The sequence below is a fragment of the Diorhabda carinulata genome, chromosome 4 (genome assembly GCF_026250575.1).
Source record: "Diorhabda carinulata isolate Delta chromosome 4, icDioCari1.1, whole genome shotgun sequence".
NCBI classification, from domain to species: domain Eukaryota; kingdom Metazoa; phylum Arthropoda; class Insecta; order Coleoptera; family Chrysomelidae; genus Diorhabda; species Diorhabda carinulata.
The window spans coordinates 22,641,672-22,666,745 of record NC_079463.1 but is presented as its reverse complement, the minus strand read 5'-3'; the positions used below and the strand labels follow the sequence as shown (position 1 = coordinate 22,666,745).

The following is a 25,074-nucleotide window of genomic DNA, read 5'->3' as shown; positions in this document are numbered from 1 at the left end:
CTATATGGACAGTTTAAACGGGAAGGAATGTACCACTATGATACATCGTACAGGCTACGCATGCTTGAGAATGCGCAGAACCGAGCTGGAGCCTCGGAGGATAGAGAAAGCGTTATTATTCTGTCTTTCTTAGTCAGAATAGCTTCCACTTATAGAAACTGTCCATATAGAAGTATTACATATATGGATAAATTGACGTGCCTATCACAGACTTACAGTTACATCCATCAGCTAATTCATCTTCTTTCTATGTTTATGTTTAAGTACCCACTAAATATTACACCACAGAACATACCCAGGGTATAGTCTGTGTATTGAACCGAATCCATGGAGTTAATTTAAACTTTTTCTATAGAATTCTATACCACTGTCACGTTATTTGACAATTGACAGTGCTCATACCCATCACATTTCAAATTTGGAAATTGCCTATCCGGCGAGGTTAATGATTTTTGTTTCTGTGACTGAGTCTTATCTGTTTATCATATTTTGTTAAAATATTATCAAACGAAATAAGAGAAATGTTAGTTATTGATCAAAGTTGAAGTGCAGAAGTTATGGTATTCCTACAATATCTTCTTATTGGTTGAACATTTTTGTCAAAAAATATTTCTGGAAAATAGCAAAATGGCAGATCAAATAGACAATCAACCCAGTCAAGGTATTTAATGTTTATTTTCCTAAATCTGTTTACAAATACTCGCTCAGTTTTATTACATCATATGTTTGTTAGGTATTAAACATTATAGTAGAATTGTTTCGAACACATACATTAACGAATGCTTAAAAAAAGGTATAATGTACCTATTATTATTATTATAAGTGATTACCAATTTCATATTATGTTATTGTTTACGTTCGGGTAGTTATTTGGTGAAAATTTACCATGTAAATAATTGTTTTATAATATTCTCCTTATATATAATATAATCTTTTCTGTCAGACACAACAATCCAATATTTATCTAGATTATTATTGTAATTAATGTAAGTAATAGTGTTCAATATATATTACCAAGGTTTTTAAGGGTTTGGCTCTTGTAATGTGCTCCAATATTACAATGAAAAATTTTTTCATAATTATTAAATATTCAAACATTCACATGAGTAATTAATTGTGTTCTGTAACATACTTTTAGTTAATTTATCTAAAATCTATTATTTTTTTTCTCTTTTGTTTTTCAAACTTATATTGTTTATTCATTAAATCAATATTATTTGCCCTTGAAGGGATCATTAATTGATAAGACTTATTTGTTAATTTTCACTGGGTGTGAAAATTAACCTAACCATTAGACCTTCAAATTAATTATGAATTTATTTATTTTTTGGAATGAGAAATAAAAAATGACTTCAATTTACAAGTAATAAATCAGAATTTGGAGATTATTTTGACTACATTTTTTAACTAAGCTGGAATAACTGGAACTATTGATATTTATACTGAATACTGAAACACATTGTTTATACTACCTATACACCAACACTGACAATTATACTGAAGGTAAATTGTTTACCAGTGTAATTGTGAGTATAAATGATGTGCAAGTCCTACATTTATTTAAACATTGCAGATTATGAAACTTTTCCAAGAGAACTCTATATAGTCATCTAGTACTCATGGTATTAATTATATTTTATTTAATTATAGATTACACTTGAAGCATTACACTTGAAATTGAAATTCCCCCAAGTGAAAATTGTTCAATTTTTTTTATTTTAAATTAGAATCCTAATGGGAGTATTTTATAGATTTTCTCTAGATACTTCCACTATTCATCTGTTTAACTACATTATATAATGCTTCTATTATTCTGATTATAGTTTCTTACAATGTAGCAGTGGTGAATGTGTAATATTTCAGCATGTGGTAGTTATTTCGAGATCAAAGCTTGAACTTGTTACAGGAATACAGTTTTCAGTTCAATGTTGCTGTTTTTAGTGCTTAAAATATTTATAAAGATACATGGTTCTTTTCTACCAGATGTATGCTAGGTATCAACATAAGATGATTCAGGCCAATATGCACCATTTACATATTACAGGTTGCTGGGATATAGTATATTTGGTTCTTTCATTTTACAACAACTTTTTAATGTTTCAATAGTTTGCGTTTTGTGTATTTTGCAAAAAAACAGCAGTGAGTTTTGAGTTGATAAATTTAGAACAGCATATAATGATATGAAAGTATACTTTTTGGTTTCTCTCAAACTTGAATTAATTTCTTTCATGGGCTTAGTGATGATGATGTGAAAAAAATGTTCGTAATGTTTATTGTTCTAGTTACTCGAAGACCTGGTATCCAACCTTTAGACTTTTCACAAGCAAGTGATCCAAATGCTTTTTCCTTTAGGCCTCTATCTGGGTCAGATAAAGTAGGTGCCGGTTCAACTATTAACCGCCCTAAAATGAGTCTACCTACTAACATGAAAACTAAAGAACCACCAATAGTTATTCGGTAAGTATAGATAATGTTAAACTGTCATAAGATTTGCAAAAAATGAAGTACAAAAATATACAACAATTACAAACCAAATTATTGTCTAGATATATAAAACCAACCATTTAACAACTACTACTAGAATAGTTTAATATTTGTATTGAGGAGTCATTGATTATCATAGTTTTCGATCTTCTCAATATGTATAATTAAATTTATAGTCGAAGTAATTTATTTTTCAACATTGCTTTAAAACATTCTGTGGTTGATTTGTTTGTAAATGAAGCTTCATATATTTTGATTTTAATTCAAGTCAAAAATTTTTATTATTAACTTATCTTTTCTATTTGGTCATATCAACTTGAGAATCTTCCTATTATAGATGTCAAATATTCAGAACGTTTAAGAGTATACCAAACAGATCCCCTGTACTAGTGGTAACATCAGTAACCAAATATTTCTTAACACATTTGCATTGCATCAACTCCAACTAGTTTGAAACTCAGAGATGTATAGTAAAATAACTATTTCATCTTAAAAAAAATGTCCATTCAGAACAATCAAATCAGTATGATTACATAACATGTTACTTGCCATTTAATAGGTTCATTCATATTTTATTATTACCAAATTTCTATCTTACCAGTTATTCAGTCTATTTGTTCATATAACCCTCAACTATTGTTGATAAAAATATATATGATGCTGCCTCTAAAGGTAATTTCGAAAATAAAAGATTACTTTAATGAGACAATTAATCAATTAAAACATTTACATTTTTTAGAGAAGCCAAACTCAAAGCATGTCCTCCATCTATGACATCAGTAGGAAAACTACAAATAAAAGGTCTTAGCTATGATTTCACATCTGAAGATCTTCAAGATTTAGGAGAAATCGGTCGAGGAGGTTTTGGTACTGTAAATAAAATGATACATAAGGCTACAGGAACTGTAGTTGCTGTAAAAAGGATTAGATCGACAGTGGATGAAAAAGAACAGAAACAGTTACTGATGGACCTTGATGTTATTATGAAAAGTAGTGAAAATAAGTATATTGTCCAATTTTATGGAGCTTTGTTTAAAGAGGTATGTCAACAATCTGTAGTAAATTAGTAAATAATTAAAAAATTTTCCACAAAACTTAATATTTACAATAAATAATTTCCTTGTTGACTATTTTCAATTCAATCAGTAGGTCCTATGGTATTTGGACTTACTTTTTAGATGATAATGCTGCTCAAATTATTGAGTTCTATTTCAGCTGTTATCAATTATTGAAATATGGGAATGTTGCTATAGATACTAATTTATCAATGTGTATTTAATTTAGATTCTCACTTAAGTATCTAATAACATTGTAAATTTTTTGGCTTTATCCTTTTTAACACACTTATATTAATTAACAGAATCTTTGAAGACAATTTATGAGCGCTTCAGAACATGTGTGAATTTATTAAGAAATTCACTTATAAAGAATTGATGACAATACAATCATTTCATAAATATGTGCCATGATCCTGATTAGCTTGCTATGTATCTAGAAATCTTGAAACTTGTTCCATTTTTGTACATTGAATTAATACTAAATTTCACTAAGTTTTCAAAGTCCAACAATAATATAATAATTTCATGGATATATTATGTTACAAACATAAGTAATAATTCCAATTTTCCATCAAAACAATAGTTTTAACCATGAACAATGCCAACTAGCGATTCGCCGATAAACTTTTGGGTTCCGGGGGAAGTATAGTTGCAAAGCTGAAACTTAAAGAAATTGACAGAAGGGCACCATCAGGAGTGGAACCTGCGCCTTAATTTGACTCAACACAGGAAACCTCACAGATTGAGAGCTATTTCTTGATTCGGTGGTTGGGGGTGCATGGCCATTCTTAGTTGGTGCAGCAATTTGTCTGGTTAATTTTGATAGCGAACAAGAATCTAGCCTGCTAACTAAGCGAATTTTGACATTCCCAAGGCCCGCCGGTATTGAGTTTCGGCTATTGCCGTTCGTGGTTTTTACTGTAGGCATATAAATACAAAAATACGTTTTAATAGCATACTAAACAAAAAATTGAAATAATCTACACTTCAAATAAGGGCAGAGTGATTAATAAAAGGTATTTTAATGTTGATAGATACTGATTTATATGGAGTCGATATAAAATTGTCTTAAATGTGACCCAAACTTTTTTACATTGACATGATAACTGTTATTAATCACTATACTTTTATTTGAAGTGTTGGAATCATTTTCACATGTTTGGTTTGCTTTTAAATTGTTTAATTTGTAAACTATTATTATATTAAAGATCTTTTCATTTTTCATGTAATTTAAATTTTCTTTGCTTTTCCTTTTACATTTTCAGGTGTTGGCTAAGGGTTCCAGTCCCTCTTGTCTTCCATTGTCTTTTTTCAATGTCTTCAATTCCTTTAAGTTTTGCCTCTTATCCATTCCTTTTTTTGGTCTACTTATTTTCTAATTAATCTATCTTCATTTTTACTATATTATGTACTAATTCAGCTGGTTACCTATTTATTTTTTTATTATCGACTTTTATTTTTCTTAGACGTTAATTTCAATTGCAATTATTTTTATTCTATCTTGTCTGGCTACTTTCTGCTGTATATGTATTGTTGGTACTGCTTTTGCATTTCCATATCCACTTAAATATTTTGGTGTCCCACTATTGTTTCATTCAGTGCGTACTGAATTTTTGCTGTATTAACTTTTTCTGCATTATTTTCTTATCTTTACTCATTCTAATTCCAAGATATTCAGATATGTTATTACTCTAAGATATTGTCTTTATAAAATTATCATAATTTTTAACTAGGTTTTATTAATGTTGACTTACACTCTATCTTTTTCTATTTATGAGAACTAAGAAGTTCATTAGATTTTGCATTTACTTATTTATACAGGTTCCATATCCTAAAGGTGAGGTTGCTGCTAGAGCTACAAATTCATCAATATGTATTCAACTATTTTAGATGTGCACTTGAATATCATTTTTTTAACCCCTTTTTTATTTGCAATGTGTAAAATTTTACAATGAGCAAATGGTTTAAAGCAATATAAACTGCCTTGTATGAGAATCACCCAGTGGCAATTTCCCTTCACTTAAAAAAATCGTTTGATTTCATGATGACACTAAAATCTGTCAGACAGATCACACAAAGATGCCTTCGCTGGGTGGGAGGTCTCATTAGAGGTTGGGATGGGTTTCCATGGGGTAAGAATATTTTTGGGAGAATTGAGATATTTCTTCTTTAACTGACTTAATTTGGAGATCACAAACAATAAAGCTGTTGGGTTCATACCAAGGAGCATTCACAATAATTCTGAGTACTTTCGATTGGAATCTTTCTATAATTGCTATATTTAAGTTGGATGTTGTGCCCCATAGTTAAATACCATAACTCCAGATGGGTTTTAGTGTGACTTTGTATATCAGCAGCTTGTTGTGGAGTTGTAAGTTGGGATTGTCGACCTATTGACCAGTACAGTTTGCTTAGTTTTAGGCCCAATTGTTTTCTCTTGGTTAGTATGTGTGAGCTCAAGGTTAGTTGTTGATCCAGATGAATTCCAGGGTATTTTGCACTCTTGTTTTGTTGCAAAAGATGCCTGTTTAATATTACAGTTGGACAGGTTCCTCTCCGTTGGGTGTAAGTAACATGCACAGATGTTTCATTTACTTTTAATCTCCAAGTTTTTAGCCACAAGGAAATGGCGTCCAAGTTTGTCTCCAATATATGAGAGGCCATAGCTGGGTCCTAGTGATATGCTAGCGCGGCAGTGTCGTCTGCATATGTTGTAATAGTTACATTGTTGTGTGAGGGAATATCATCTGTGTACATAAGATAGAGGATCGGGCCAAGTGCACTTCCCTGTGGAACTCCTGACATAATTGGATGTAGAGTGGTGAAGTAATCTTGGATTTTGACTTGAAAGTGTCTGTTCTGCAGGTAGGATTTTAGGATTTGGAAAAGATTGTGCGAGAGGTTTTTGCTGATTTTGTATAGTAGTCCATCATGCCAGACCTTGTCGAATGCCTGGGCGATATCTAAAAAGGCAGCCGAACAGTATTCTTTATCATCAAAAGATTGATACACTTTTTTGTGACTTGATGAATTTGTTCTATGGGGGCATGTTGCTTTCTAAATCCAAACTGGTGGCTAGGTATTAGTCTAATGGCTTTTAGAATCGGTTTTATTTTCTCAATCAGTAGATTTTCTAGAAGTTTTGACATAACTGTTAATTGGGTTATTGGTCTGTAAGAAGTAGTGTCTTCAAGAGGTTTCCCTGGCTTAGGTATTGGTATAATTTGGGCTACCCTCCACAAAATTGGAAAATAACCCGTTCTTAATACTGCATTGTACAATTGTGCTCGAAACTTCAGCCCCTTTTTTGATAGTTCCTTCAGAATTTTGGCACTAATTAGGTCATATCCGGAGGATTTTTTGGAATTCAACTGTTGTATTGATTTTTTGACCTGGCTTTCAGTGAATTTTCCGAGGCTCTAGTTGATATGGAGAATTCAGGAAATCTTTTGACTTCGGTCTCAATATTGAATTTGTTCTCTATGGAAATGGGACTGAAGACTTGTTCTGAGTATTTTGCAAACACGTTGGCTTTATCTTGGTTGCTTTTTGCCCATTTACCTTCAGTAGTGCGGATAAGAGGATTTGTTAGTTGCAGTCTATTTTCCATAAGTTGTAATCAGTTGCTTCTGTTGATGTTAAATTCCCGAGGTAGTTCTGTATTTCAACACTTTTATTATTGTTGAGTAGGGTTTTCAGACCAGTTGGTGTTGGGCCATGGGTTGATGTTTGGATTGATTTTATATGATGTTCAACTATATTATCAATGTTTTCTTTAGTTTTTAAAGGAACTCTAAATGAACACGAAAGTCATTCCAATTGGTATATTTGTTGCCCAATCTTGGTGGTATTTCTTTTACTATTAATAGGGTGCTGATTGTGATTAGGACGGGAGTGTGATCAGAGGATAGTTCAGAACTATGTTCTACATCTACAAATTCTTCTGCAATGCTCTTGTAGACTCTGAAGTCTACTAGATTAGTAATTTTATTCCTATCAGTTGACCAATAGATCGGTTTATCAGTTGATATAGATCTTATTCCTCTTCTTTTCATAGCTTTTAGTAGCTGTCTGCCTTTTGGAGTTATTAATCTAGAGGAATCTGTTGCCAAGTTTTGTAAACAACTGCTCAAATTGTGCGCTACTTATTGTATGTCATGGCGGACTGCATATTGCAGTGATTGTCAGGGAGCCTTGCCAGTCTCTGTGGGTTTTCCCATCTGAATGGTTTGTCAAATAGCTAGTGTACTTTAGATGTTTAAAATAACTCCTATGTGTGAAGTGGGCTTCGGAGATAATCATAATACCATGGTACTTAATAAAGGCTTTTAGTTCTTCTGCATTTTGTGCTAGCCCGTTGGCATTCCATATGGCTATTTTTAGAAACTTGAGCATTTTGCCATTTTTGATACGACAGGGATAAGTAGGTTTAACATTGTACCCATCTGAACCATAAGGTTCCTTACCGTTTTTTTAGGTCAGCCAAATCATTCGTGTTTTGAGCTGTAAGTATGTTTGTTGGATACTCTGCATTATTTGGTATGTCTCATGACTGGTTAATTGTTATTTGGATATAGCTAAAATTAGGCATTAGGTTTTGTCCACTAATTATTTGTGTTGTAGGTGGATTATGTTTTGGGCTAAGGGTGGGGTATGGTTTTAGCTGTAGTTCTTGGTAGACTGAGCAGCATTTATAGTTTGCTGAGTGGTTGTCCTTACATAGTATACATTTAACGTTTTATGTCCTTTCTTTGTATTGATTGAATAGTGAATATTTTTGAGGACTACTCTAAAATTATGTTCTTCTTTTTGCTTGTAAGTGTGAAATTCGGTATTTTTTTCTATTAATGCTTTTGTTATCAATGTATTAGGTATAATTTTGACCTGATCAAAGTTTAATATTCTGAATTAGTCTTTATTTTCTGCTATTCCATTTAATAGTTGAATATCATGAATCATAAATAAATCATACATTGTGGTTGTTGTTAATTTTTTATTGCACTGTATCTAAAAATTGAATTAAAAAAAGTGATAAATCATTATTGATATTTTTTAGGGCGACTGTTGGATTTGCATGGAGTTAATGGATACATGTTTAGATAAATTTTATAAATTTATATATGAAAGATTAAAAGCTAGAATTCCAGAACCCATTCTCGGCAAAATAGCTTTAGCAACTGTAAATGCGTTAAACTATCTCAAAGAAGAATTAAAAATCATCCATAGGGACGTTAAACCAAGCAATATACTCTTAGACAAAAGAGGGAACATTAAACTCTGTGATTTCGGCATTTCTGGACAACTTGTAGACTCTATTGCTAGAACTAAAGATGCTGGTTGTAGGCCTTATATGGCAGTAAGTATTTTCTTATTTTTTTCAAGGTTTTCACAAATGGTATTGAAAATATTTGTTTTTCAAGCAAAATAGACGATAATCTAATATTCATTGCATTTTTAGCCTGAAAGAATAGATCCCCAAACAGCAAGGGGTTATGATGTTAGAAGTGATGTGTGGTCATTAGGTATTACCCTAATGGAAATAGCCACTGGCCATTTTCCTTATAAAAAATGGTCAAGTGTTTTCGATCAATTACACGAAGTAGTTAATGGAGATCCTCCGAGATTATCCACTAGTCACAATGCTAATACTTTTACCGCAGAATTTGTGGATTTCGTTAATACATGGTAAGTAGTAACAATTTTTATATTATTTATGGCTCACCAGAGTTAAATCATTTTTCCTATACAAGAATTTTATCGACAATTATAAATATTTTACTTAAAAACTTGACATAAGGCTACAGTGGTCTTTGTGCTTGATATTAAAATGTTGCTTGAGAATTAGACAACTCTGATGTCAAACATTTAAGTACAAAGTGAAAGACTTTGATTTTACTTATACCTTGAATCCTGTTATCATACATGTAGAATGCCAAGTGTGTTACAATCTTTATTTTAAGGCAAAATATGAAAAATCTTATATGGATTATGAATTTTGTGTAAAGGTGCCCACTACATCCTTTGAAAAAATTGACAATTTGGTAAAATGAATATGAATAAAGAATTTGTGATCCCAAATCTAAGACAATATGGTTTCTCTTTAGTAGTTTAATATGCAACTTGGCAGATTGACACAAAAAATGATGTTGAGATATATTAATTCAAATATTGAAATGAGGCTTGATTGGATGCCATTCTTTCCCTTGTCACTTTGCCTTCTCTTATTATTATGGGGTTATCAAATATTCTGGAATGCTCTATGAATGCTTTGGAACTATTATAAAAGGAAGTTATCAGAAGTTGGTAGCTGGAAATTTAGAAAAAAAGTCGTAATTTTTAGTACAAAGTTATAAAATTTGACATCTGGAATAAACAATTGCATCCCCAATGTGTTGAATTATCTCCTGATTTCTATCTCTTCTTTGATTATTTGCAAACTTGTTCTTCTTGTCATAATCAATTTTTTGTGATAAACAAGGAATGCTTTGGATATTAAGCACCTTGAAAAACAGCTACAATTATGTATAAAATTTACAAAACATAAATTCACAATTTCATGTATTTATAATCATTTATATTTGACATTACATATTGTTAATAAGAAACTATTGTGTAGTAATGCCTACATTAATATCATTTTCCAGTTTAATTAAACAAGAAAATCAAAGACCGAAATATAAACAACTTCTCCAAGATCCATTCATTTTAAGAGCTCAGAAAGAAGAAGTTGATGTGGCTAGTTATGTTACTGAAATCATGGATGAAATGGCAAATAATGGCATAAGTGCTTTCACTACGAATTTGCAGTGAAAAACTCAAGAAGAACTTTGAAAGCAAAGGAAATGGGCGGCTGGTATCCAAACAAAACCCCATTAAACTGTAAACGCCGTGTTTAATGGCGCTTTGTATTTTATTTTAGAACTGCTCCATTATGATAAAACAGTTCTCTTGAAACTTCTGGCAGGTTTTCAGAACAGTTTCGTTGTTATGAAGATAGATTGTCTGTTAACTCTTTTAGTTTTGAATGAACATATGAAATGTCTTGAAAATCTCTTAAGAACAATAAAAATATGTGTAATTTATCTATGGGCTATAGAAACAAAGTAGTAGCTTTAAACTACAATCTTAGCTTTTTTGTTGTATTCTGAAGAACAATTGGAACTACTAGTCACAAATAATCAAGTTCACCTTTGGTCTCTCAAAACAATAACATGTATTGCACAGCATAGTTGTATGCTGGTGTATAAACAGCATGTCCAGTACAATAATTACCAATGATTTCAAAAATTCCAATTATCTTATAACTCATATTGTTTTATATATGCTAATATCCACTGACAAGATGTATGTATCTCATACATTGCCATAGTTTCTCCAAGTTCCCTTAGATAATTGTTGATTACAATTTTGTGATCCAGGCTGTAACAGTTACAATAAATAAATTACATATACAATCCTTCCCGTAGTCTATTGACTTATCCATATTAAAACTAAATTGTTGAATAACACACAGTTGAGTTATAAAATAATAAAAGATAGATTTATGAGATGAATTTAATCACAAGTTTTTTTATTTCAAGAACAAAGTTAAAAGCCAAAAATTTTATATTTGAGATAATCAGTGGCAGACATTTAATAACATTAAATTTAATCCATCTTCTCTCTAAATTGTTTAATTTTTTTGCTGTTTATTTTATAATTGGTACTGCTACCCCATTTTTATATCCATATCTATAATTTTGCGTCTAAGTGTTGTTTTATTTATTGCACACTAAATTTCGTCAAACGCCCTATCAGCTATTTTCCCAGTTTCTGTGTGTATAATACCAATATATTTGTATGTAATATATTGTTTTCATATTTGATTTTTTTAAAATATTGGATAATTTAGTATACTACATTATAACTTTGGTTTTATTTATGCTGACTTATTTTTTAATTTGTTTTATTTCTGAAACACACACATAGTTAGCATATAGGTTATAGGTTCCAAGTTCCATTCGTTGCATTCACACATTATCTTTTTGTGTTCTTACCTATTTTCTTCTTGATAATTATAAATAGTAGTGGTTATAAAGTTGCTTTATTTTTACATCCATTATAAACTTCTTGGATGCATGTCCTACAATCCGCCTTAACTATCTTATTTATTTATATAGATAAAAAATTATTATCATCTCATTTTGTGGTATTTCTTTTTTAGAGAATATTATTTTATATGAAGTGGTCTTTTCCACTGAATTTGCCTAGTCATGTGAGAAAACAACGAAATACTAAATAGTGAAAACTTTCAATTTTAGTTTCTAATTTTAATTTGAAAACAATCTATATCATTGTTTATTTTCTACTTATTTCATTCAAAGTGTCATTTAAATATTGGGTTAAAATACATTCCCCTTCAAAATATATAATTTCGATTTTTAAAACATAATTTGCTTCAGCTACACTCCCATGAACCCAACTTGGTTTTATTTAACTATTTCCCCTCTCTTGGACCGTTCTTGATGCCATAAATATCGACGATTGTGCCACTCGGAATCTTTGCTTTGACGTTTAAAGATATGAAGCTTTACAAAATGATTTTAAAATAAACTATTTCTCCATTTTACCAAATTCACTTGTTTTGCACGGCAGCAAAAAGTATTGAAAAGTGCTTATAAATCTTAAAAAAAGTAACTATTTTAAGCAGAAATATTAAATAAAATTTTAAAATTTTTTTTATTAAGTCTTGAATAAATAGTTGTACTATATCTCGATTTTTAGCTAAGCATTTAGGTTCTGTTCTATTCATTTTTGATATAAAGAGATTTTCAATATGTTTGGATTCATCAATTTAGATTTTAGTCTCAGGCTTCTCAGGTGATGTAACATAGTGAAACATGTACTATAATTATACATTATAGTCTGTTTGTCGAATAGAGGGTAATAAATTTGTAGCAATTTATGTTTTGATCTCTCTTTAGAAGTTTCTAATGTATTATTTATTGGTTTATTACATACTCTACTTTCCAAATGGATTACCTTTTTTGTAATAAATTCCAAAGTTATGTTTTGTTTAGTTATATGCTTTGACAATATTTTCCTGTTCACTCATTATTTCTTAGCATATGTGCACTGAACTCCTATTTCTTTAAATACATATTCGACATCCTTTTAAGATCTACAATTTTCATGATATAATGTGAATTTGTAGCCAGTTTCACTGTTACAAGTAAAAATCAATCAGCATTTCTTGGGGTTACTATATTATTCAAATTTTGTACAACTCTTAAACACAGAAATTACTCAAAAACTCAAAATATTCTTTGTTAGTAGCACTAGTACATATTGTTCCTAGACACTACCCAACTGTTTGGGGTAGACATTGAGAAACATTATTTACAGTGATTATATTTTATCATACAATATATATAAGTTTTTACAATTTACAATTTACAATTTCCCCCCTCTAACTAACAATAACAAAGCAATAAAATCATTATTAAAATGTGCTGTTGTAGCATCCCTATCATTTTGTATAATTTGTATGCGTGGTAAAAGGTGTTTCACTATTTTTTTCATGGTATATCTAATATCAATTAAAATATAAAATAATCACAGTTTAGTTTGATATATCTTATGTTTTTACTATTTTTTTTAAACTCGACGAGATCTATTCATCAACCTCCATATGTTTCTTATTAGGCTTTGTCATTTAGAAGCATATGTTAAAGATTCTCTTGACCAATATATACAGTGAAAATGAGTGGTTCTAGTAGCTGAGATAATTGTTGTGCCCTGAAATGTGATTCTTCGACAAAAAGATCTCTTTGTGAATCTTTCATTACTTACTTTACAGACGACGAGATTTCAATAAGAAAAATCTGTGCATTCACTTTAACACCAAACCTTCTCGCGAATTTGTTAAAACCCCCCAAAAAATATTTTCATTTGTACAAAAAAAATATTTATTGAACTGAAATTATTTAATAGGAAAAACTCAAAATAATCATATTTTCATGTAGAGCATTGGAATTTAATTCATAACTCTCAATATTAAACAAAATCTAATGGTAATAAAGACTTAAATAATTCACAATATCCATAATCTTATACACATTTCTCAGCATTTATTTGGCCCCTTTTTGATAAAATTTTTAACTCTTCCAAAGCCATGTTTGGTTATCTGGGAGGCCGCTTGATCGTATTACCTGAATAAATATATTATTAAAAGTATTTTCCAATTAATTTTTGAGCTTAATTTTATCGTCATATTGAATAATAGTTTCAAAAATCTATTTAATATTATCTTGGGTTGTTTGTACTTTGAAGAAATGCTAACCATTTTTTCATTTGTTCATATATGGTGCTTTAACTTTAAAACAAACCTTCCATATGCAAATCTTAACTCAAACATTCCCTCTACACACTGCTGTGTGGGAATCCAGTGCAACAGTTAAACTTGTTATTTACGTGATGTTCTATTTGTATTTACACTAGCAGATAATAATTAAGTTAGTAAAGGATTTTATATCAATTTTGCAAATTTTTTACAATGTTGTATAATGTACTTAATTTTGTCTCCAATATTTTTTTATCAAACCAATTAGTTTCTTATTTAGAACATAGTTGAAGTAGTGAAAACATTCAGTTTCAAAAAAGTAAAATAAGTAAAAACAATCTAAAAATTTGAAAAAATTCAGTGAGACACCTTGTATTTAATAAAACAAGAAATTGTGGAGAAATAAGCATATTAGTGTGATAAATTCTAGTTAGAAACAACTTCAATATTTTTATTTACTTAAGACTAGAACGCTGAGTTCCCTAAATCTATAATTCAGTTTCAATTTGATCTTTATAAATCTAAAAATAATTATTGAATAATGTGCTGGTAAATGAATTTCAATTATGTTCATGTAAGTTGCAAAATCATTTGCTCACACACACACTTACATTTTTGAGCAAAACTAATGGAATTCATTACGTAGATGTATAATTTGATTTAAAATCGGATCAGTGTAGCTACTGCAACAAAGATATCGAATTCGAAATGTACAATTTTTCTTCTTGTTCTAAGCCAATTGCCGTTTATTTCTGGACGAAGGCCTCCTTAAGGAATTTTCATTTCAACCCTGTTAATTCAAATGCATGTTTAAAAAGTGCACTTTGAATTTGAATTTTGCCCAGTTTTTAAAATTTCATAAAATAAGGGTATAAACTGTTTTATTTCATAAGTTTCCACTGTATAATCAGGGAACCTATTTCTAATAACAATAATTTTTTCAATCTGTTCTTGTTTTTCATCATATTGACATTAACTCATTAACGCCAAAAATTATTTTTTTACTATTTTCTGGAATGATTTTAAAAATAATACGTCCAATTATTAAAAATTTGGTTTATTTGCAAAGAAAAAACCCCTGGAGGTATTATTTTTCAAAAAAATGCTGGGTCCTTATGGCGCTTACTGGGTAATATTTAAAATTAAAGAAAAACACTTTTTTTATTTATAGTGAAAAACATTATACATATAAGCCCACTTCGCATTCTTCTTCGTTCTTCCCTTGTGGCTACAATTTTTGTCCGTACATCTTCGGAGCTTTCCATCAGGAACTGAAACCACAGTTATTCAATTTATTAAACTGTATGTCATTACTTATTCGGCTATCACAGCCTGGTGCTATTGGTTTTGGACCTGGATTTTTTGCAGGTTTCTTATACTTAGTTAGATAAACTTAAAAAAAGCAAAAATAATTGTAAAAAAGACAAAGCTCATAGTAAGTCTTTTTGCACCTGAACAATCCTTCTTCAATGCAGCGACTAATTTCTCTGCCGGCTTTTCTTTCTAATAACCATCCATTCTGTACTGCTGCATCCACTAGATATGTAAATATTGGCCAGTACCACTTTTTGGATCTAATACAAACAGAAGGACATATATCCATGAGAAACCTTCCACGAAATATTGGTTTCCATTTGGTTTGTTCCGCCCATGTTTTTATTGTACTGTGTAATTAGATTTGTCGTGGGACAAGAACATTCTTTTTTGTTATATCGAAGCAATGACTTGGCTCGCAGTTGCTCAATCGTTTGCAAAAGTGGGGCTGAACATTTACGAAATAAAGACTCATACTCTAAATTAACCCTAGGATTTCGTCCTTGGTAAATTTCGACATTAATTAGATAAGTATCAGGCGCATTGAGGCTCCAAACCTTGTAGCCAAAACGAATTGACTTGCCACTAATGAATTGTTGACAACGGTGCCGGCCGTAGTATCTGATCATGGATTCATCATAGGAAAGCTTTTGTTCAGGCACAAAATGAGTTAAAAATTTGTTTTTTAAATAGTTTGCAACAGGACGAAGCTTGTATATTTTGTCTTTTAAATCTATGTTACTGTTATCCGCGAAATGTATAAACATGCATACTTGCAAAAAACGATCACGTCTCATGGAATCGGCCACCAACTCATTTCTCATATTGGCAGTTTTCCCAGTAGCTTCTTTTGTAGGGCAATTGATTATATCCTCTCAAAATAAGTATTCCCAAAAATACTCTTAGCTCTTCAATAGCAATTAGGGGATCATGGAAATTTTTTAAAAGAGCGTAAATTCGCGTCTAGTCCAGAATTTGTTCTAATAACTCATCGGTAAAAAACAATTCTACACAAATTAAGTGATTATAGGTAGAGTAATCCCCCTCAGGAAAACTGTATTTCGAAGATTCAATGTCGTCTGGACAAACTAATATTTTCCTCTGCAACTTGCATTTTACTCCTTGACTCAATATCTTGCTGAATTGTTCCTATCTTTTTACCGTTGATAAAGCAATTTCACTTAAAAGTTGCATCGCCCTTAGGTTGTCCACAAATCCCGTCTCGTCCTCGTCGCCTGAGACAGAAGAAGGTTCTATAGATACCTCATTTATGTCATTTGCATCTTCTGATTCGGTGTGGTCCCATATGGGTACAGGCAAAAAAAGTCATTACATAAAAAACAACAAAACAGAAAGAATAAATTTGGCTTTTTAGATCGATTCTACAGCAGTTTACCTAGACCAAACAGAAAATAAATTTTAAAAAAATCAAAAAATAACTACACAGAATTACTTACGCCAACTTTAAATCCATTTTTTCACAGTAAATGAGTTACACTGATTTTCTAAATCATAAACTAATCACTTAAATAAGTTAAATCTGCGCAAATCCAGTAGAAACGTTTGAGCAACTAACTGAACGAGCTTAGAATCACTGTAAGAGAAGCACAGATCCCACCATTCAAATGCTTCCATTTTTAATGGGTCCATAGGCATTAATGGGTTAATTTCATTGCTATTCCTGAAAATGATCATATATTTATTTATAGATTTATACATTTCAAACTGTAGTTTCTATTGCTGCAGTATTTAGTAAATTTAATGTGTAAGTGATAACTAATGAAATGAAAGAATATAATAAACAAAATACCAAGTCCATTTTGTAAATATTAGCTATAAATTGTGTTATAGGATATTGGTTACAAATCCATATTTTTGCGATGTGATTTTATTTTAATGTTGATGTTGCTAACCTAGTAGTTTTTGAAATGAGGTTAGACGAGATTATTTTTATAATTTGCAAAATTAGTCGGTCCACGCAATTTTGATAAATTTGTTTTTTGATATAACGAGACCAGTACAGAAAGTCGGTTTTATATATAAAAGTCATAAGGCATGTAGAAAAATCCTATTGCAGTTAAATAACTTTGATATTAAGGATAATAATGTGATCATGGGAAAAATATACAGAATTAAAAAATAGCTTGTTTTTAACTTTGGAACCAGTGAAAATGGCGTTAATACAAAAAATCATATGGAACTATTTGTTAGCAGGTCATTGTGGTTTGATATTGTTGTAGAACCAATGGTGGAAATTTCACAATATATTTTATAATGATAAAGATAAGAAATCAAATATTTTATTGCAGTAAATAAATTAGTATTAGTGCAATAATGAACACACTACGGGTCACAAACGAGATAAAAGAAGAGAACCAAATTTTAAGCAAACAAACGACAAGAGATAAGAATGAGATATTGAATTATATGACTGAAAACATAATAAATTAATAAAAATTTGATGATCTAGAAAAACTTCTAACAAATTATAGAAATTACTTAGTACTTATGGAACTGAAGTGAGTGAACAAAAAAAAGAAATTATAGCAACAAACAGCATGATAAAATTGACAACATATTGACTAGAGGATGAAAATACTATATTGCATAAGGCTTATGAAGATTTTGAAATGTACAAAAACTGAAAGTTCAAGAATTGGTTAAAAGAGTAAATGCAGGTTAGCAGGTTAGCTAAAGCAATCCAAAATTATTTTACACAATTATGGAAATTAAAATAAAAAAACTCACGTAACAAATCTGAAAAAACACAAACTGAGAAATACTTGTAGGAGAAATTGCATCAATAGACAGGTGGAAGTAATATTGACCAAAAAATTAATTCAAAAAACAAAATATAAAAAATATGTAATAGATAATTAACTTCTGGATTTCTTTATTGTACTATATGGCCGGAATGTGCTTATTTTATTAATATCCTTTAAACAATACAGATTGTTGTAGTTTGTAATTATTGAGGGTGAAAGTAGGGTGGAGTAATAGAACTTGAAATAGTTTAACTGTCAATATGAATAAGGGTTTTGCCTATTGTTTTCATGTTTATTGATCCATCCTCTTATTAACACGTTCGCGGACGGTGACTGCATATCACGCCATTGACTCTTGCTTTGCCAGGGCACAAAAAATAATCGATATATGCTCAAATTGTCACGATGATAAAACGTGTATTTGAATACCTGAAAAAAATGAAACATATAGCTGGAGAATCACATTTTTTCAGATAATTAGAAATAAATAAGAAAAATACGGCGTCATGTTCCGTAAACAGCATAAAGTTTGTCAATATAACATTGACGTTATATGCCGCATGTGTCTACTTTGGTTCAAAAATTTATAATGGAAAATAAACTAAGTCCTAAAATAATACAAAATTTATATAAATACATTTGTAATATTTGACGAAAAGCTGCAAAAATCTTTATATAAAAAAATAAACATATTATATTATAGGAAAAAAACGTATATTCTTGTGCTGCTTTGGTAAAACTAAGTAAAATAAAAAATCGCTAAGCATGCCAATCTTGGAAACATGTTCCTACATAAAGTGGTGGCTTGTCTATGCATTCGCGACACTGCCAGGCTGTTTCTTTTTTTTTTTCATAAGAGAGCAATGCTTACAGCGCTTATAATATTTTCCTTTTTTCTTAGAGTCTTCTGGTATAGGAATGGCCTCAAGGACATGACCTGCATTCTTCCTAGCATTTCTAAATGGTACAATTTTCTATTTTTTTGGCATACTATTGACAAACTCTCCGCTATCTTTCTGATCAGGGGAAATTCCAAGTAATGATTTAATTATATCATTTCTGATTGTCCTCAGATCTCTTTTACCTCGATGGCAACTGTTATATAAATAGAGCGAGTTCTAAACGGCTATATCCAGTAGGTGGAACATAACTTTTTTGTGCCATCGGATAGTAGTCCTATGACACGAGTAATAACTTACCATTTGGTCAGCCCTGTCAATACCTGATATGTTTTCGTTATAATGACTGATCTATACAGGTTTTGTTTTTTCTGTCCAAACCTGTTGGTTGTCTCAATTAATTTAGGTTGTTATCATGTTGTAATGGATAGGGCATCACGTTTATCACGCCATTTGGAAACATACACATTACCATTCCTTTTCCATACGTGTTGCCCGAGTTATTTCTTTGGGATTACCTTTTCTATTGGAACGTAATGTTCCAGTACTATGCGTTTTTCGTCGTAATAACATTTTTGATAACTACACTATTATAGAAGTTATCCATATATATATATGGTGGCCCTTATCTAGGAATGGCTCCAAAAGCCTTAGTACTAAAGAGTTCAACTTTGAGCTTCCCCTGGCGTCATCTCTATGTGATTTTCCTATATAAATTTCTATATTTTGGACAAAACCGTCATTTGAACACAAGTCATAGAATTTGATTCCGTATTTACTCTTTTTATTTTTTATGTGGACCCGGAACTTCAACCGTCCCCGAAAAAGTAAGAGTGACTCATCTAAAGACAAAGCTTCGGGAGGCGAAAATATAGTTTGACTTGACTTTATTATAGATTTCAGTAACCAACTGACTTTATAAAGAGGATCATTATTAATATTTTTATCATCTGAACAATTGAGGGTTCTTAAAATTTGTTCAAATCTCTTTCCTGACATGCTAGCGAGAAATATCGGATGATAACATAACGGATCGAAGGAAAATAAATGCCGAATTGAACGAAATTTCAGTTCACCAGCCAAAAGACACAGCTAAGTTTAATGACTCGCCATATGCGTTTGTTTTATGTAGAATATAATCTGTCACCTGTCCAGTCCAAATCAATTCAAAAACTTCCACCGAATTCAAGTTATCAATATTTTGTTTAACTCCAACAGACGTGTGATCGAACATAAAGTTAATGGGGTCATAAAAGGTGTTTTCCCATTCATTTTTCTCTTGATCTAAAGGCTTATCCGATTCATCTGAACTTCCGCTAACGACTTGATCTGAAATGAAATAGTTCGTAGAAAAACAATGTCACACATATACAGTGCTTACCTAATTCAGGCTGTGGTTCTACATTTTGGGTACGTTTCTTACGTTTCGGTTGATATGGACCAGCTAAAAAATCAAAAAATGGTATAGTAACCATCGCGATTGCGAAAAAAAATCTACTTACGTTGGTTTGATTCGTCGCTGGCATAAGAAGAATTACTTTGGGTGTATTCTTGATCCTCTACGGAATCGTCTGTACTATAAGGATCGTGTAAGCTTTCATTATCCGCCTTAAAGCTTCCGTTTACACTTTCAACCTCGTCATACCAAGTAAGTAATTGCTTTTCTTGGTTTTCATCCATTTTGAAGGTATTTACACACACATACACTCGCAATACGCACAATCTTCGACAATAACCAAATGTGCACTAAATACCACGAGGCTCTCGAGCTAAAACACGCCCAATGCGTCTGTCAAACGCCTGACCAAAAAACTGTTGAATATTTCACGTATCTTTTCTAATATGAGGTGTCTGGTGGGACACTTGATACTCTAGAATATGCAAAATGGACGTTATATACCGCTAAAAGTATTAAATAGCCAATCTTGAATTGACGGCAATTGCTTGCCGTCAGTGTCCCATTGAACAGAATGGACGTTGCGGCTTATGACGGCACTGTCTCACTAAACACATATCAATAGAAATGAGTGTCCGCGAATGTGCTAATGCAAGATGAAATGTTTCACTATTCCATTAATCTAAAGAATACTTTGGTGAAAAAATTTGTTGAATGAAGCAGTTTCAGTAGATTTGGCAACGTTCTCAGTAGTAAACCAGATCATAGTATACCCTATTTTGTGTAAAATTTGCACATCACAATTAAGTATATTTTTTATTGCCAAATAATAATCATAGATGCAAATCTAAAAATGGACGATATGTACAAAAAGTAAAAATATAAAATAATTTAAAAGTGTTTGATATTCAAACCGGAAATATAAGTATTCATTTCGAACATATTGATGGAAGGTTGCAAAAGTGATCAACTTATTTCGGATGTTTCATATCAGACACATGGTTGTAAAATCTGAGTACCAAATAAATTACCTTATAAAAAATATAAGAATTGTAGTTTGTGGGAATATGTATGGAGATCTGGTTTATTAGTATTAAGAGAGAAAATACAAAAGAAACAGTGATTTTTTAAGAGGTATAGGATTTGATTTTGGAAAAAAAACACAAAAAATTTGAAAAAATTGATGAGATCTTTATTGGAATCGATAGAACGATCAGTATAACTTAATGTTTGAAGATGATTTCATGCAAATGTTCCGCCCGGCTCAATTTTAGATAGCCCACGCGCAAGGTCCAATTTTGGCAAACTCTCTCCAACATATCGGCCGGTATTTCACGAATAAATTGGCAGGGGCGAGCCTAGGGTATCCGCCGCCCGGAAGAAAGAACAAAATATGTTGACCTAGTGGAAATTTGATTATTGAGGCGAGGTATGAGGTAAATTTCTAGTCTAGTCGGATAGAAAAGTAACTACCTACGCCGGGAAAATGTTCATTAGTAAAAATCGTCTCTATCTAGCAAATGTGTCTAGATCTTATTGGAGATAGGAGTAATTGTTTACTGTTTACATTTTAGATTGGGAAAATTAATAACATTTTTGAGAAAATTAATAAAAACATTTTTTTGCATGATGGGGTTCTGTTATTTTTTTAGAGGCATTTTGCCTTTCGCCGCCTGGGTGCCTTGCACCCCCGGCACCGCTCCGCCCTGAATATTGGCTTCCAGTGCGTCAATCGTTGCTGGTTTATCCCTGTAGACATTAGCCTTAACATGGCCCCACAAGAAATAGTCCAAAGGTGTTAAATCACACGATCTAGGCGGTCAATTGACGGGCCCCAAACGTGAGATGAACTATTCACCGAAGGCGGCTCTCACTTTGACCATTGTTTCGCGTGCCGTATGGCATGTGGCACCGTCTTGTTGAAACCACATGTCCAATTCTTCTATTTTGGACACGATTCACGCGTGATCTGTCAAAAACAGTGTTGCCAAGAAGATATCAGCAAAAAAATCACTTTTTCTGCCCCGGTAAGATAGAAAGCTCTATCTCCGAAAACCAATTTCTTCACCTGCATCAAAGTTTGGATACTTTAAAAGGGTTTTGATGTGTAAAAGTTATAGTTTTAATATACCCAACTTTGTTTTAATATTAAATTAATTGATATTTCAAATTTATTAAGAAAAACTGGATTTGGGGCTTTTAATATAAAAGTTTGCTGCAAGTAATACACAAACTCAATAAGCCCTAACTCCCCATATGGGAGTTAGGGCTTTTTATGATCATAATTATAATGTTTACAAACCCGAAAATAAATAATAGATTTACATAATAACAACGTTTAAAAACCGTATAATACCATGAAATAAAAAGAACACACATTAAAAGATTTTCAATAATTACATATATGAAGATCGTGCTTTTCAGTCTTTCATGAATCAGCGTTTACCAAATCTGGCACTTCTGACTCTTGGATGCTCAACCAAAATCCACGCCGGTTAGATGGCTTAAGGGGGCACAGTTTTTCAACTAGTTCTTTTTTCTTTGCTTTATTGAATCCTCGTACTTTGCCGATCTTTTCAGGCATGGAAAATTTCTTAGCTTGTAAAAAGTTCAACACTTTTGAACTAGATTCTTCATATTTGGTAGAATACAAAAGACTTGTATCTCCTTTTTTAGCAGTTACTTTAACAACATCTCTGAGATAAGGTATGGAATTGACAACGTCACCTCGACACTCAAGTTTTTGTTTTGGTGTGAAGTCCTTCCATGCAAAAAGATCCCCAACACCAAGTTCTTTAGTATTTACTTTTCCTGAGTTTGATTGTTGAACACACTTAACCAAATAGAACTGAACTGCTGCAGCTATGCTTAGTGTGTACAATATAGAGAAACAATGGAGTTGTTTGATGACTCAGCCGCTAGGCTGTGGTAAAAACAGTCAGTCACATTGAGATCTTTGATGAAAGAAGGCTCTAACTACAGGAAACCATGCAATTGTGTCTTACGAAAAAAGGCCCTAATTCCATGGTAGCACGGTTAACTTGAAGATTAAAGGCACTGTGGATTTAGGGTGTTTTTAGTATTTGTTTGTTACATAGGGCCTTTTAACTTATCAGGGCAGCTTTATATGTAGTGCGGTCTTCGAGCTGTTAGCCTAATAAAGAAAGAAAGGTCATAAATAGAAAATGTGACTATTTTCATATTCTCCCTTTATTTCCACACACTTCAGAACGTCTGACTAAAGCTTCTATGCCACCATAAAAATATAATGCACCTTAAGCAACCTAACCTCCCGTTTAATTTCATCTTAAATCTTTTACAGAGTTGAGACTCGGCGGCCTACAGTTTTGCAAACAATAAATAATCTGATGGGGCAGATCAGAGGTATATAGTGGGTTTTCAATCTCTGTGAGCCACAATCGTGTACAGTAGCTTCGGAAAGCGAGGCAATGTGGATTGGAGCATTGTCATGAAACAAGCGCACATCTCGGCTGATTACGCTGCCCTTTTTCGATAATTTTTCAATTGTCAATTAGTAAGTCAGAGTAATATACCACATTGACCGATTTGATTCCTTAAAGCCAATCAAAATGATACCCCCGCAATCCCAAAATATTGTAGCCATCACTTTTTTGGCGCTTTCGTGACCTTTGGCACGGAATCTCATTTCCGAATTCACTCCACGGAATCTCTTTTGGATGGCGGATCATAATAGTTTCATCACCAGTTACAATTGATCGGAGCACACTTTTTCTCTAAAAATCGCTCACATTGTACTTCATGCTGCTTTTGCATTGTGTTTAGAATTCGAGGCACTAGTTTTTGTCATGTTTACGAGGATGTATCGAAAAAAACAGGCGTCGCGCGAATTCACCGAACATTAACATAGTCGCTTGGTGTTTGTCCGAAATATTGACTAAATTTCTAGTTCCTAAATTTCTTCTAATTAAAATTTAAATATTTACTATGTTTAAAACCTTTTCAATGCGACACCCTTCTACGAGGATATATTGAAAAATTCATAGCCTACTATAGAACCAAACAAAATTTCAATGACAAAATATTTTATTACTCAACATATTCTCCTCTCCTTTCAAAAAAAATGTTTCTTGTTGCTCTGCAAACCAGACCTCCACAGCTTTTATTACCTTCTCGTTGGAAGAAAATTTACGACCTTTTAAACTTTTTTTCAGCTGAGGAAAGAGAAGATAGTCGGACGGAGCCAAATCGGGTGAATAAGGGGGATGTTCTAGTAATTCAAACCCTAAATCACGAATTTTTTGCATGGCAAAATGAGATTTGTGTACAGGGGCGTTGTCCTGCAAAAACAAAACACCTTTGGATAGCTTTCCGCGTCTTTTCTCTTCAATTTTTTCCGGTAGAGTGGTCAGTAATGTCGAATAGTAATCTCCAGTTATTGTTCTGCCCTTATCCAAAAAATCAATCATGATTACTCCATGGCAATCCCAAAAATTTGAAGCACGAAGTTTTCCAGCATATTTTTGGACACGAAACTTCTTAGGTCTTGGAGAACCAGAGTGTCGCCATTCCATCGATTGTTGCTATGTTTCTGGATCGTAGAAATTTACCCGAGTGTTATCCATAGTAACAATTCGGTTTAAGAAGTCTACATCGTTTTCAAACATTAAACATTTCATATGAAATATTCAGTGCTTTAGATATCCGAACTGCATCGATATTTTCGGGGAGTAACACAGAAACTGGCCTTCCCGATCGGTCATCATCTTCAATAGAAAATTTACCTCTTTTGAATCTTGCAGTCCAATTTTTCACGATCGCATACGAAGGAAATTGATCACCAAGGGTATTAAACATA

The 25,074-nt window shown here is 31.9% G+C and overlaps 1 protein-coding gene across 1 annotated transcript; it reads left to right on the top strand.

The window, feature by feature from the left end:
* Window positions 1-406: 406 nt before the first annotated feature.
* Window positions 407-23,999, top strand: LOC130892940 (dual specificity mitogen-activated protein kinase kinase 4-like). The gene is made up of 6 exons (XM_057798684.1): window positions 407-661; window positions 2,283-2,457; window positions 3,224-3,524; window positions 8,599-8,898; window positions 9,001-9,227; window positions 10,187-23,999. The coding sequence occupies exons 1-6, from the start codon at window positions 628-630 to the stop codon at window positions 10,350-10,352; spliced, it is 1,203 nt and encodes a 400-aa protein (XP_057654667.1). The 5' UTR covers window positions 407-627; the 3' UTR covers window positions 10,353-23,999.
* The last annotated feature ends 1,075 nt before the right edge of the window (window positions 24,000-25,074 follow it).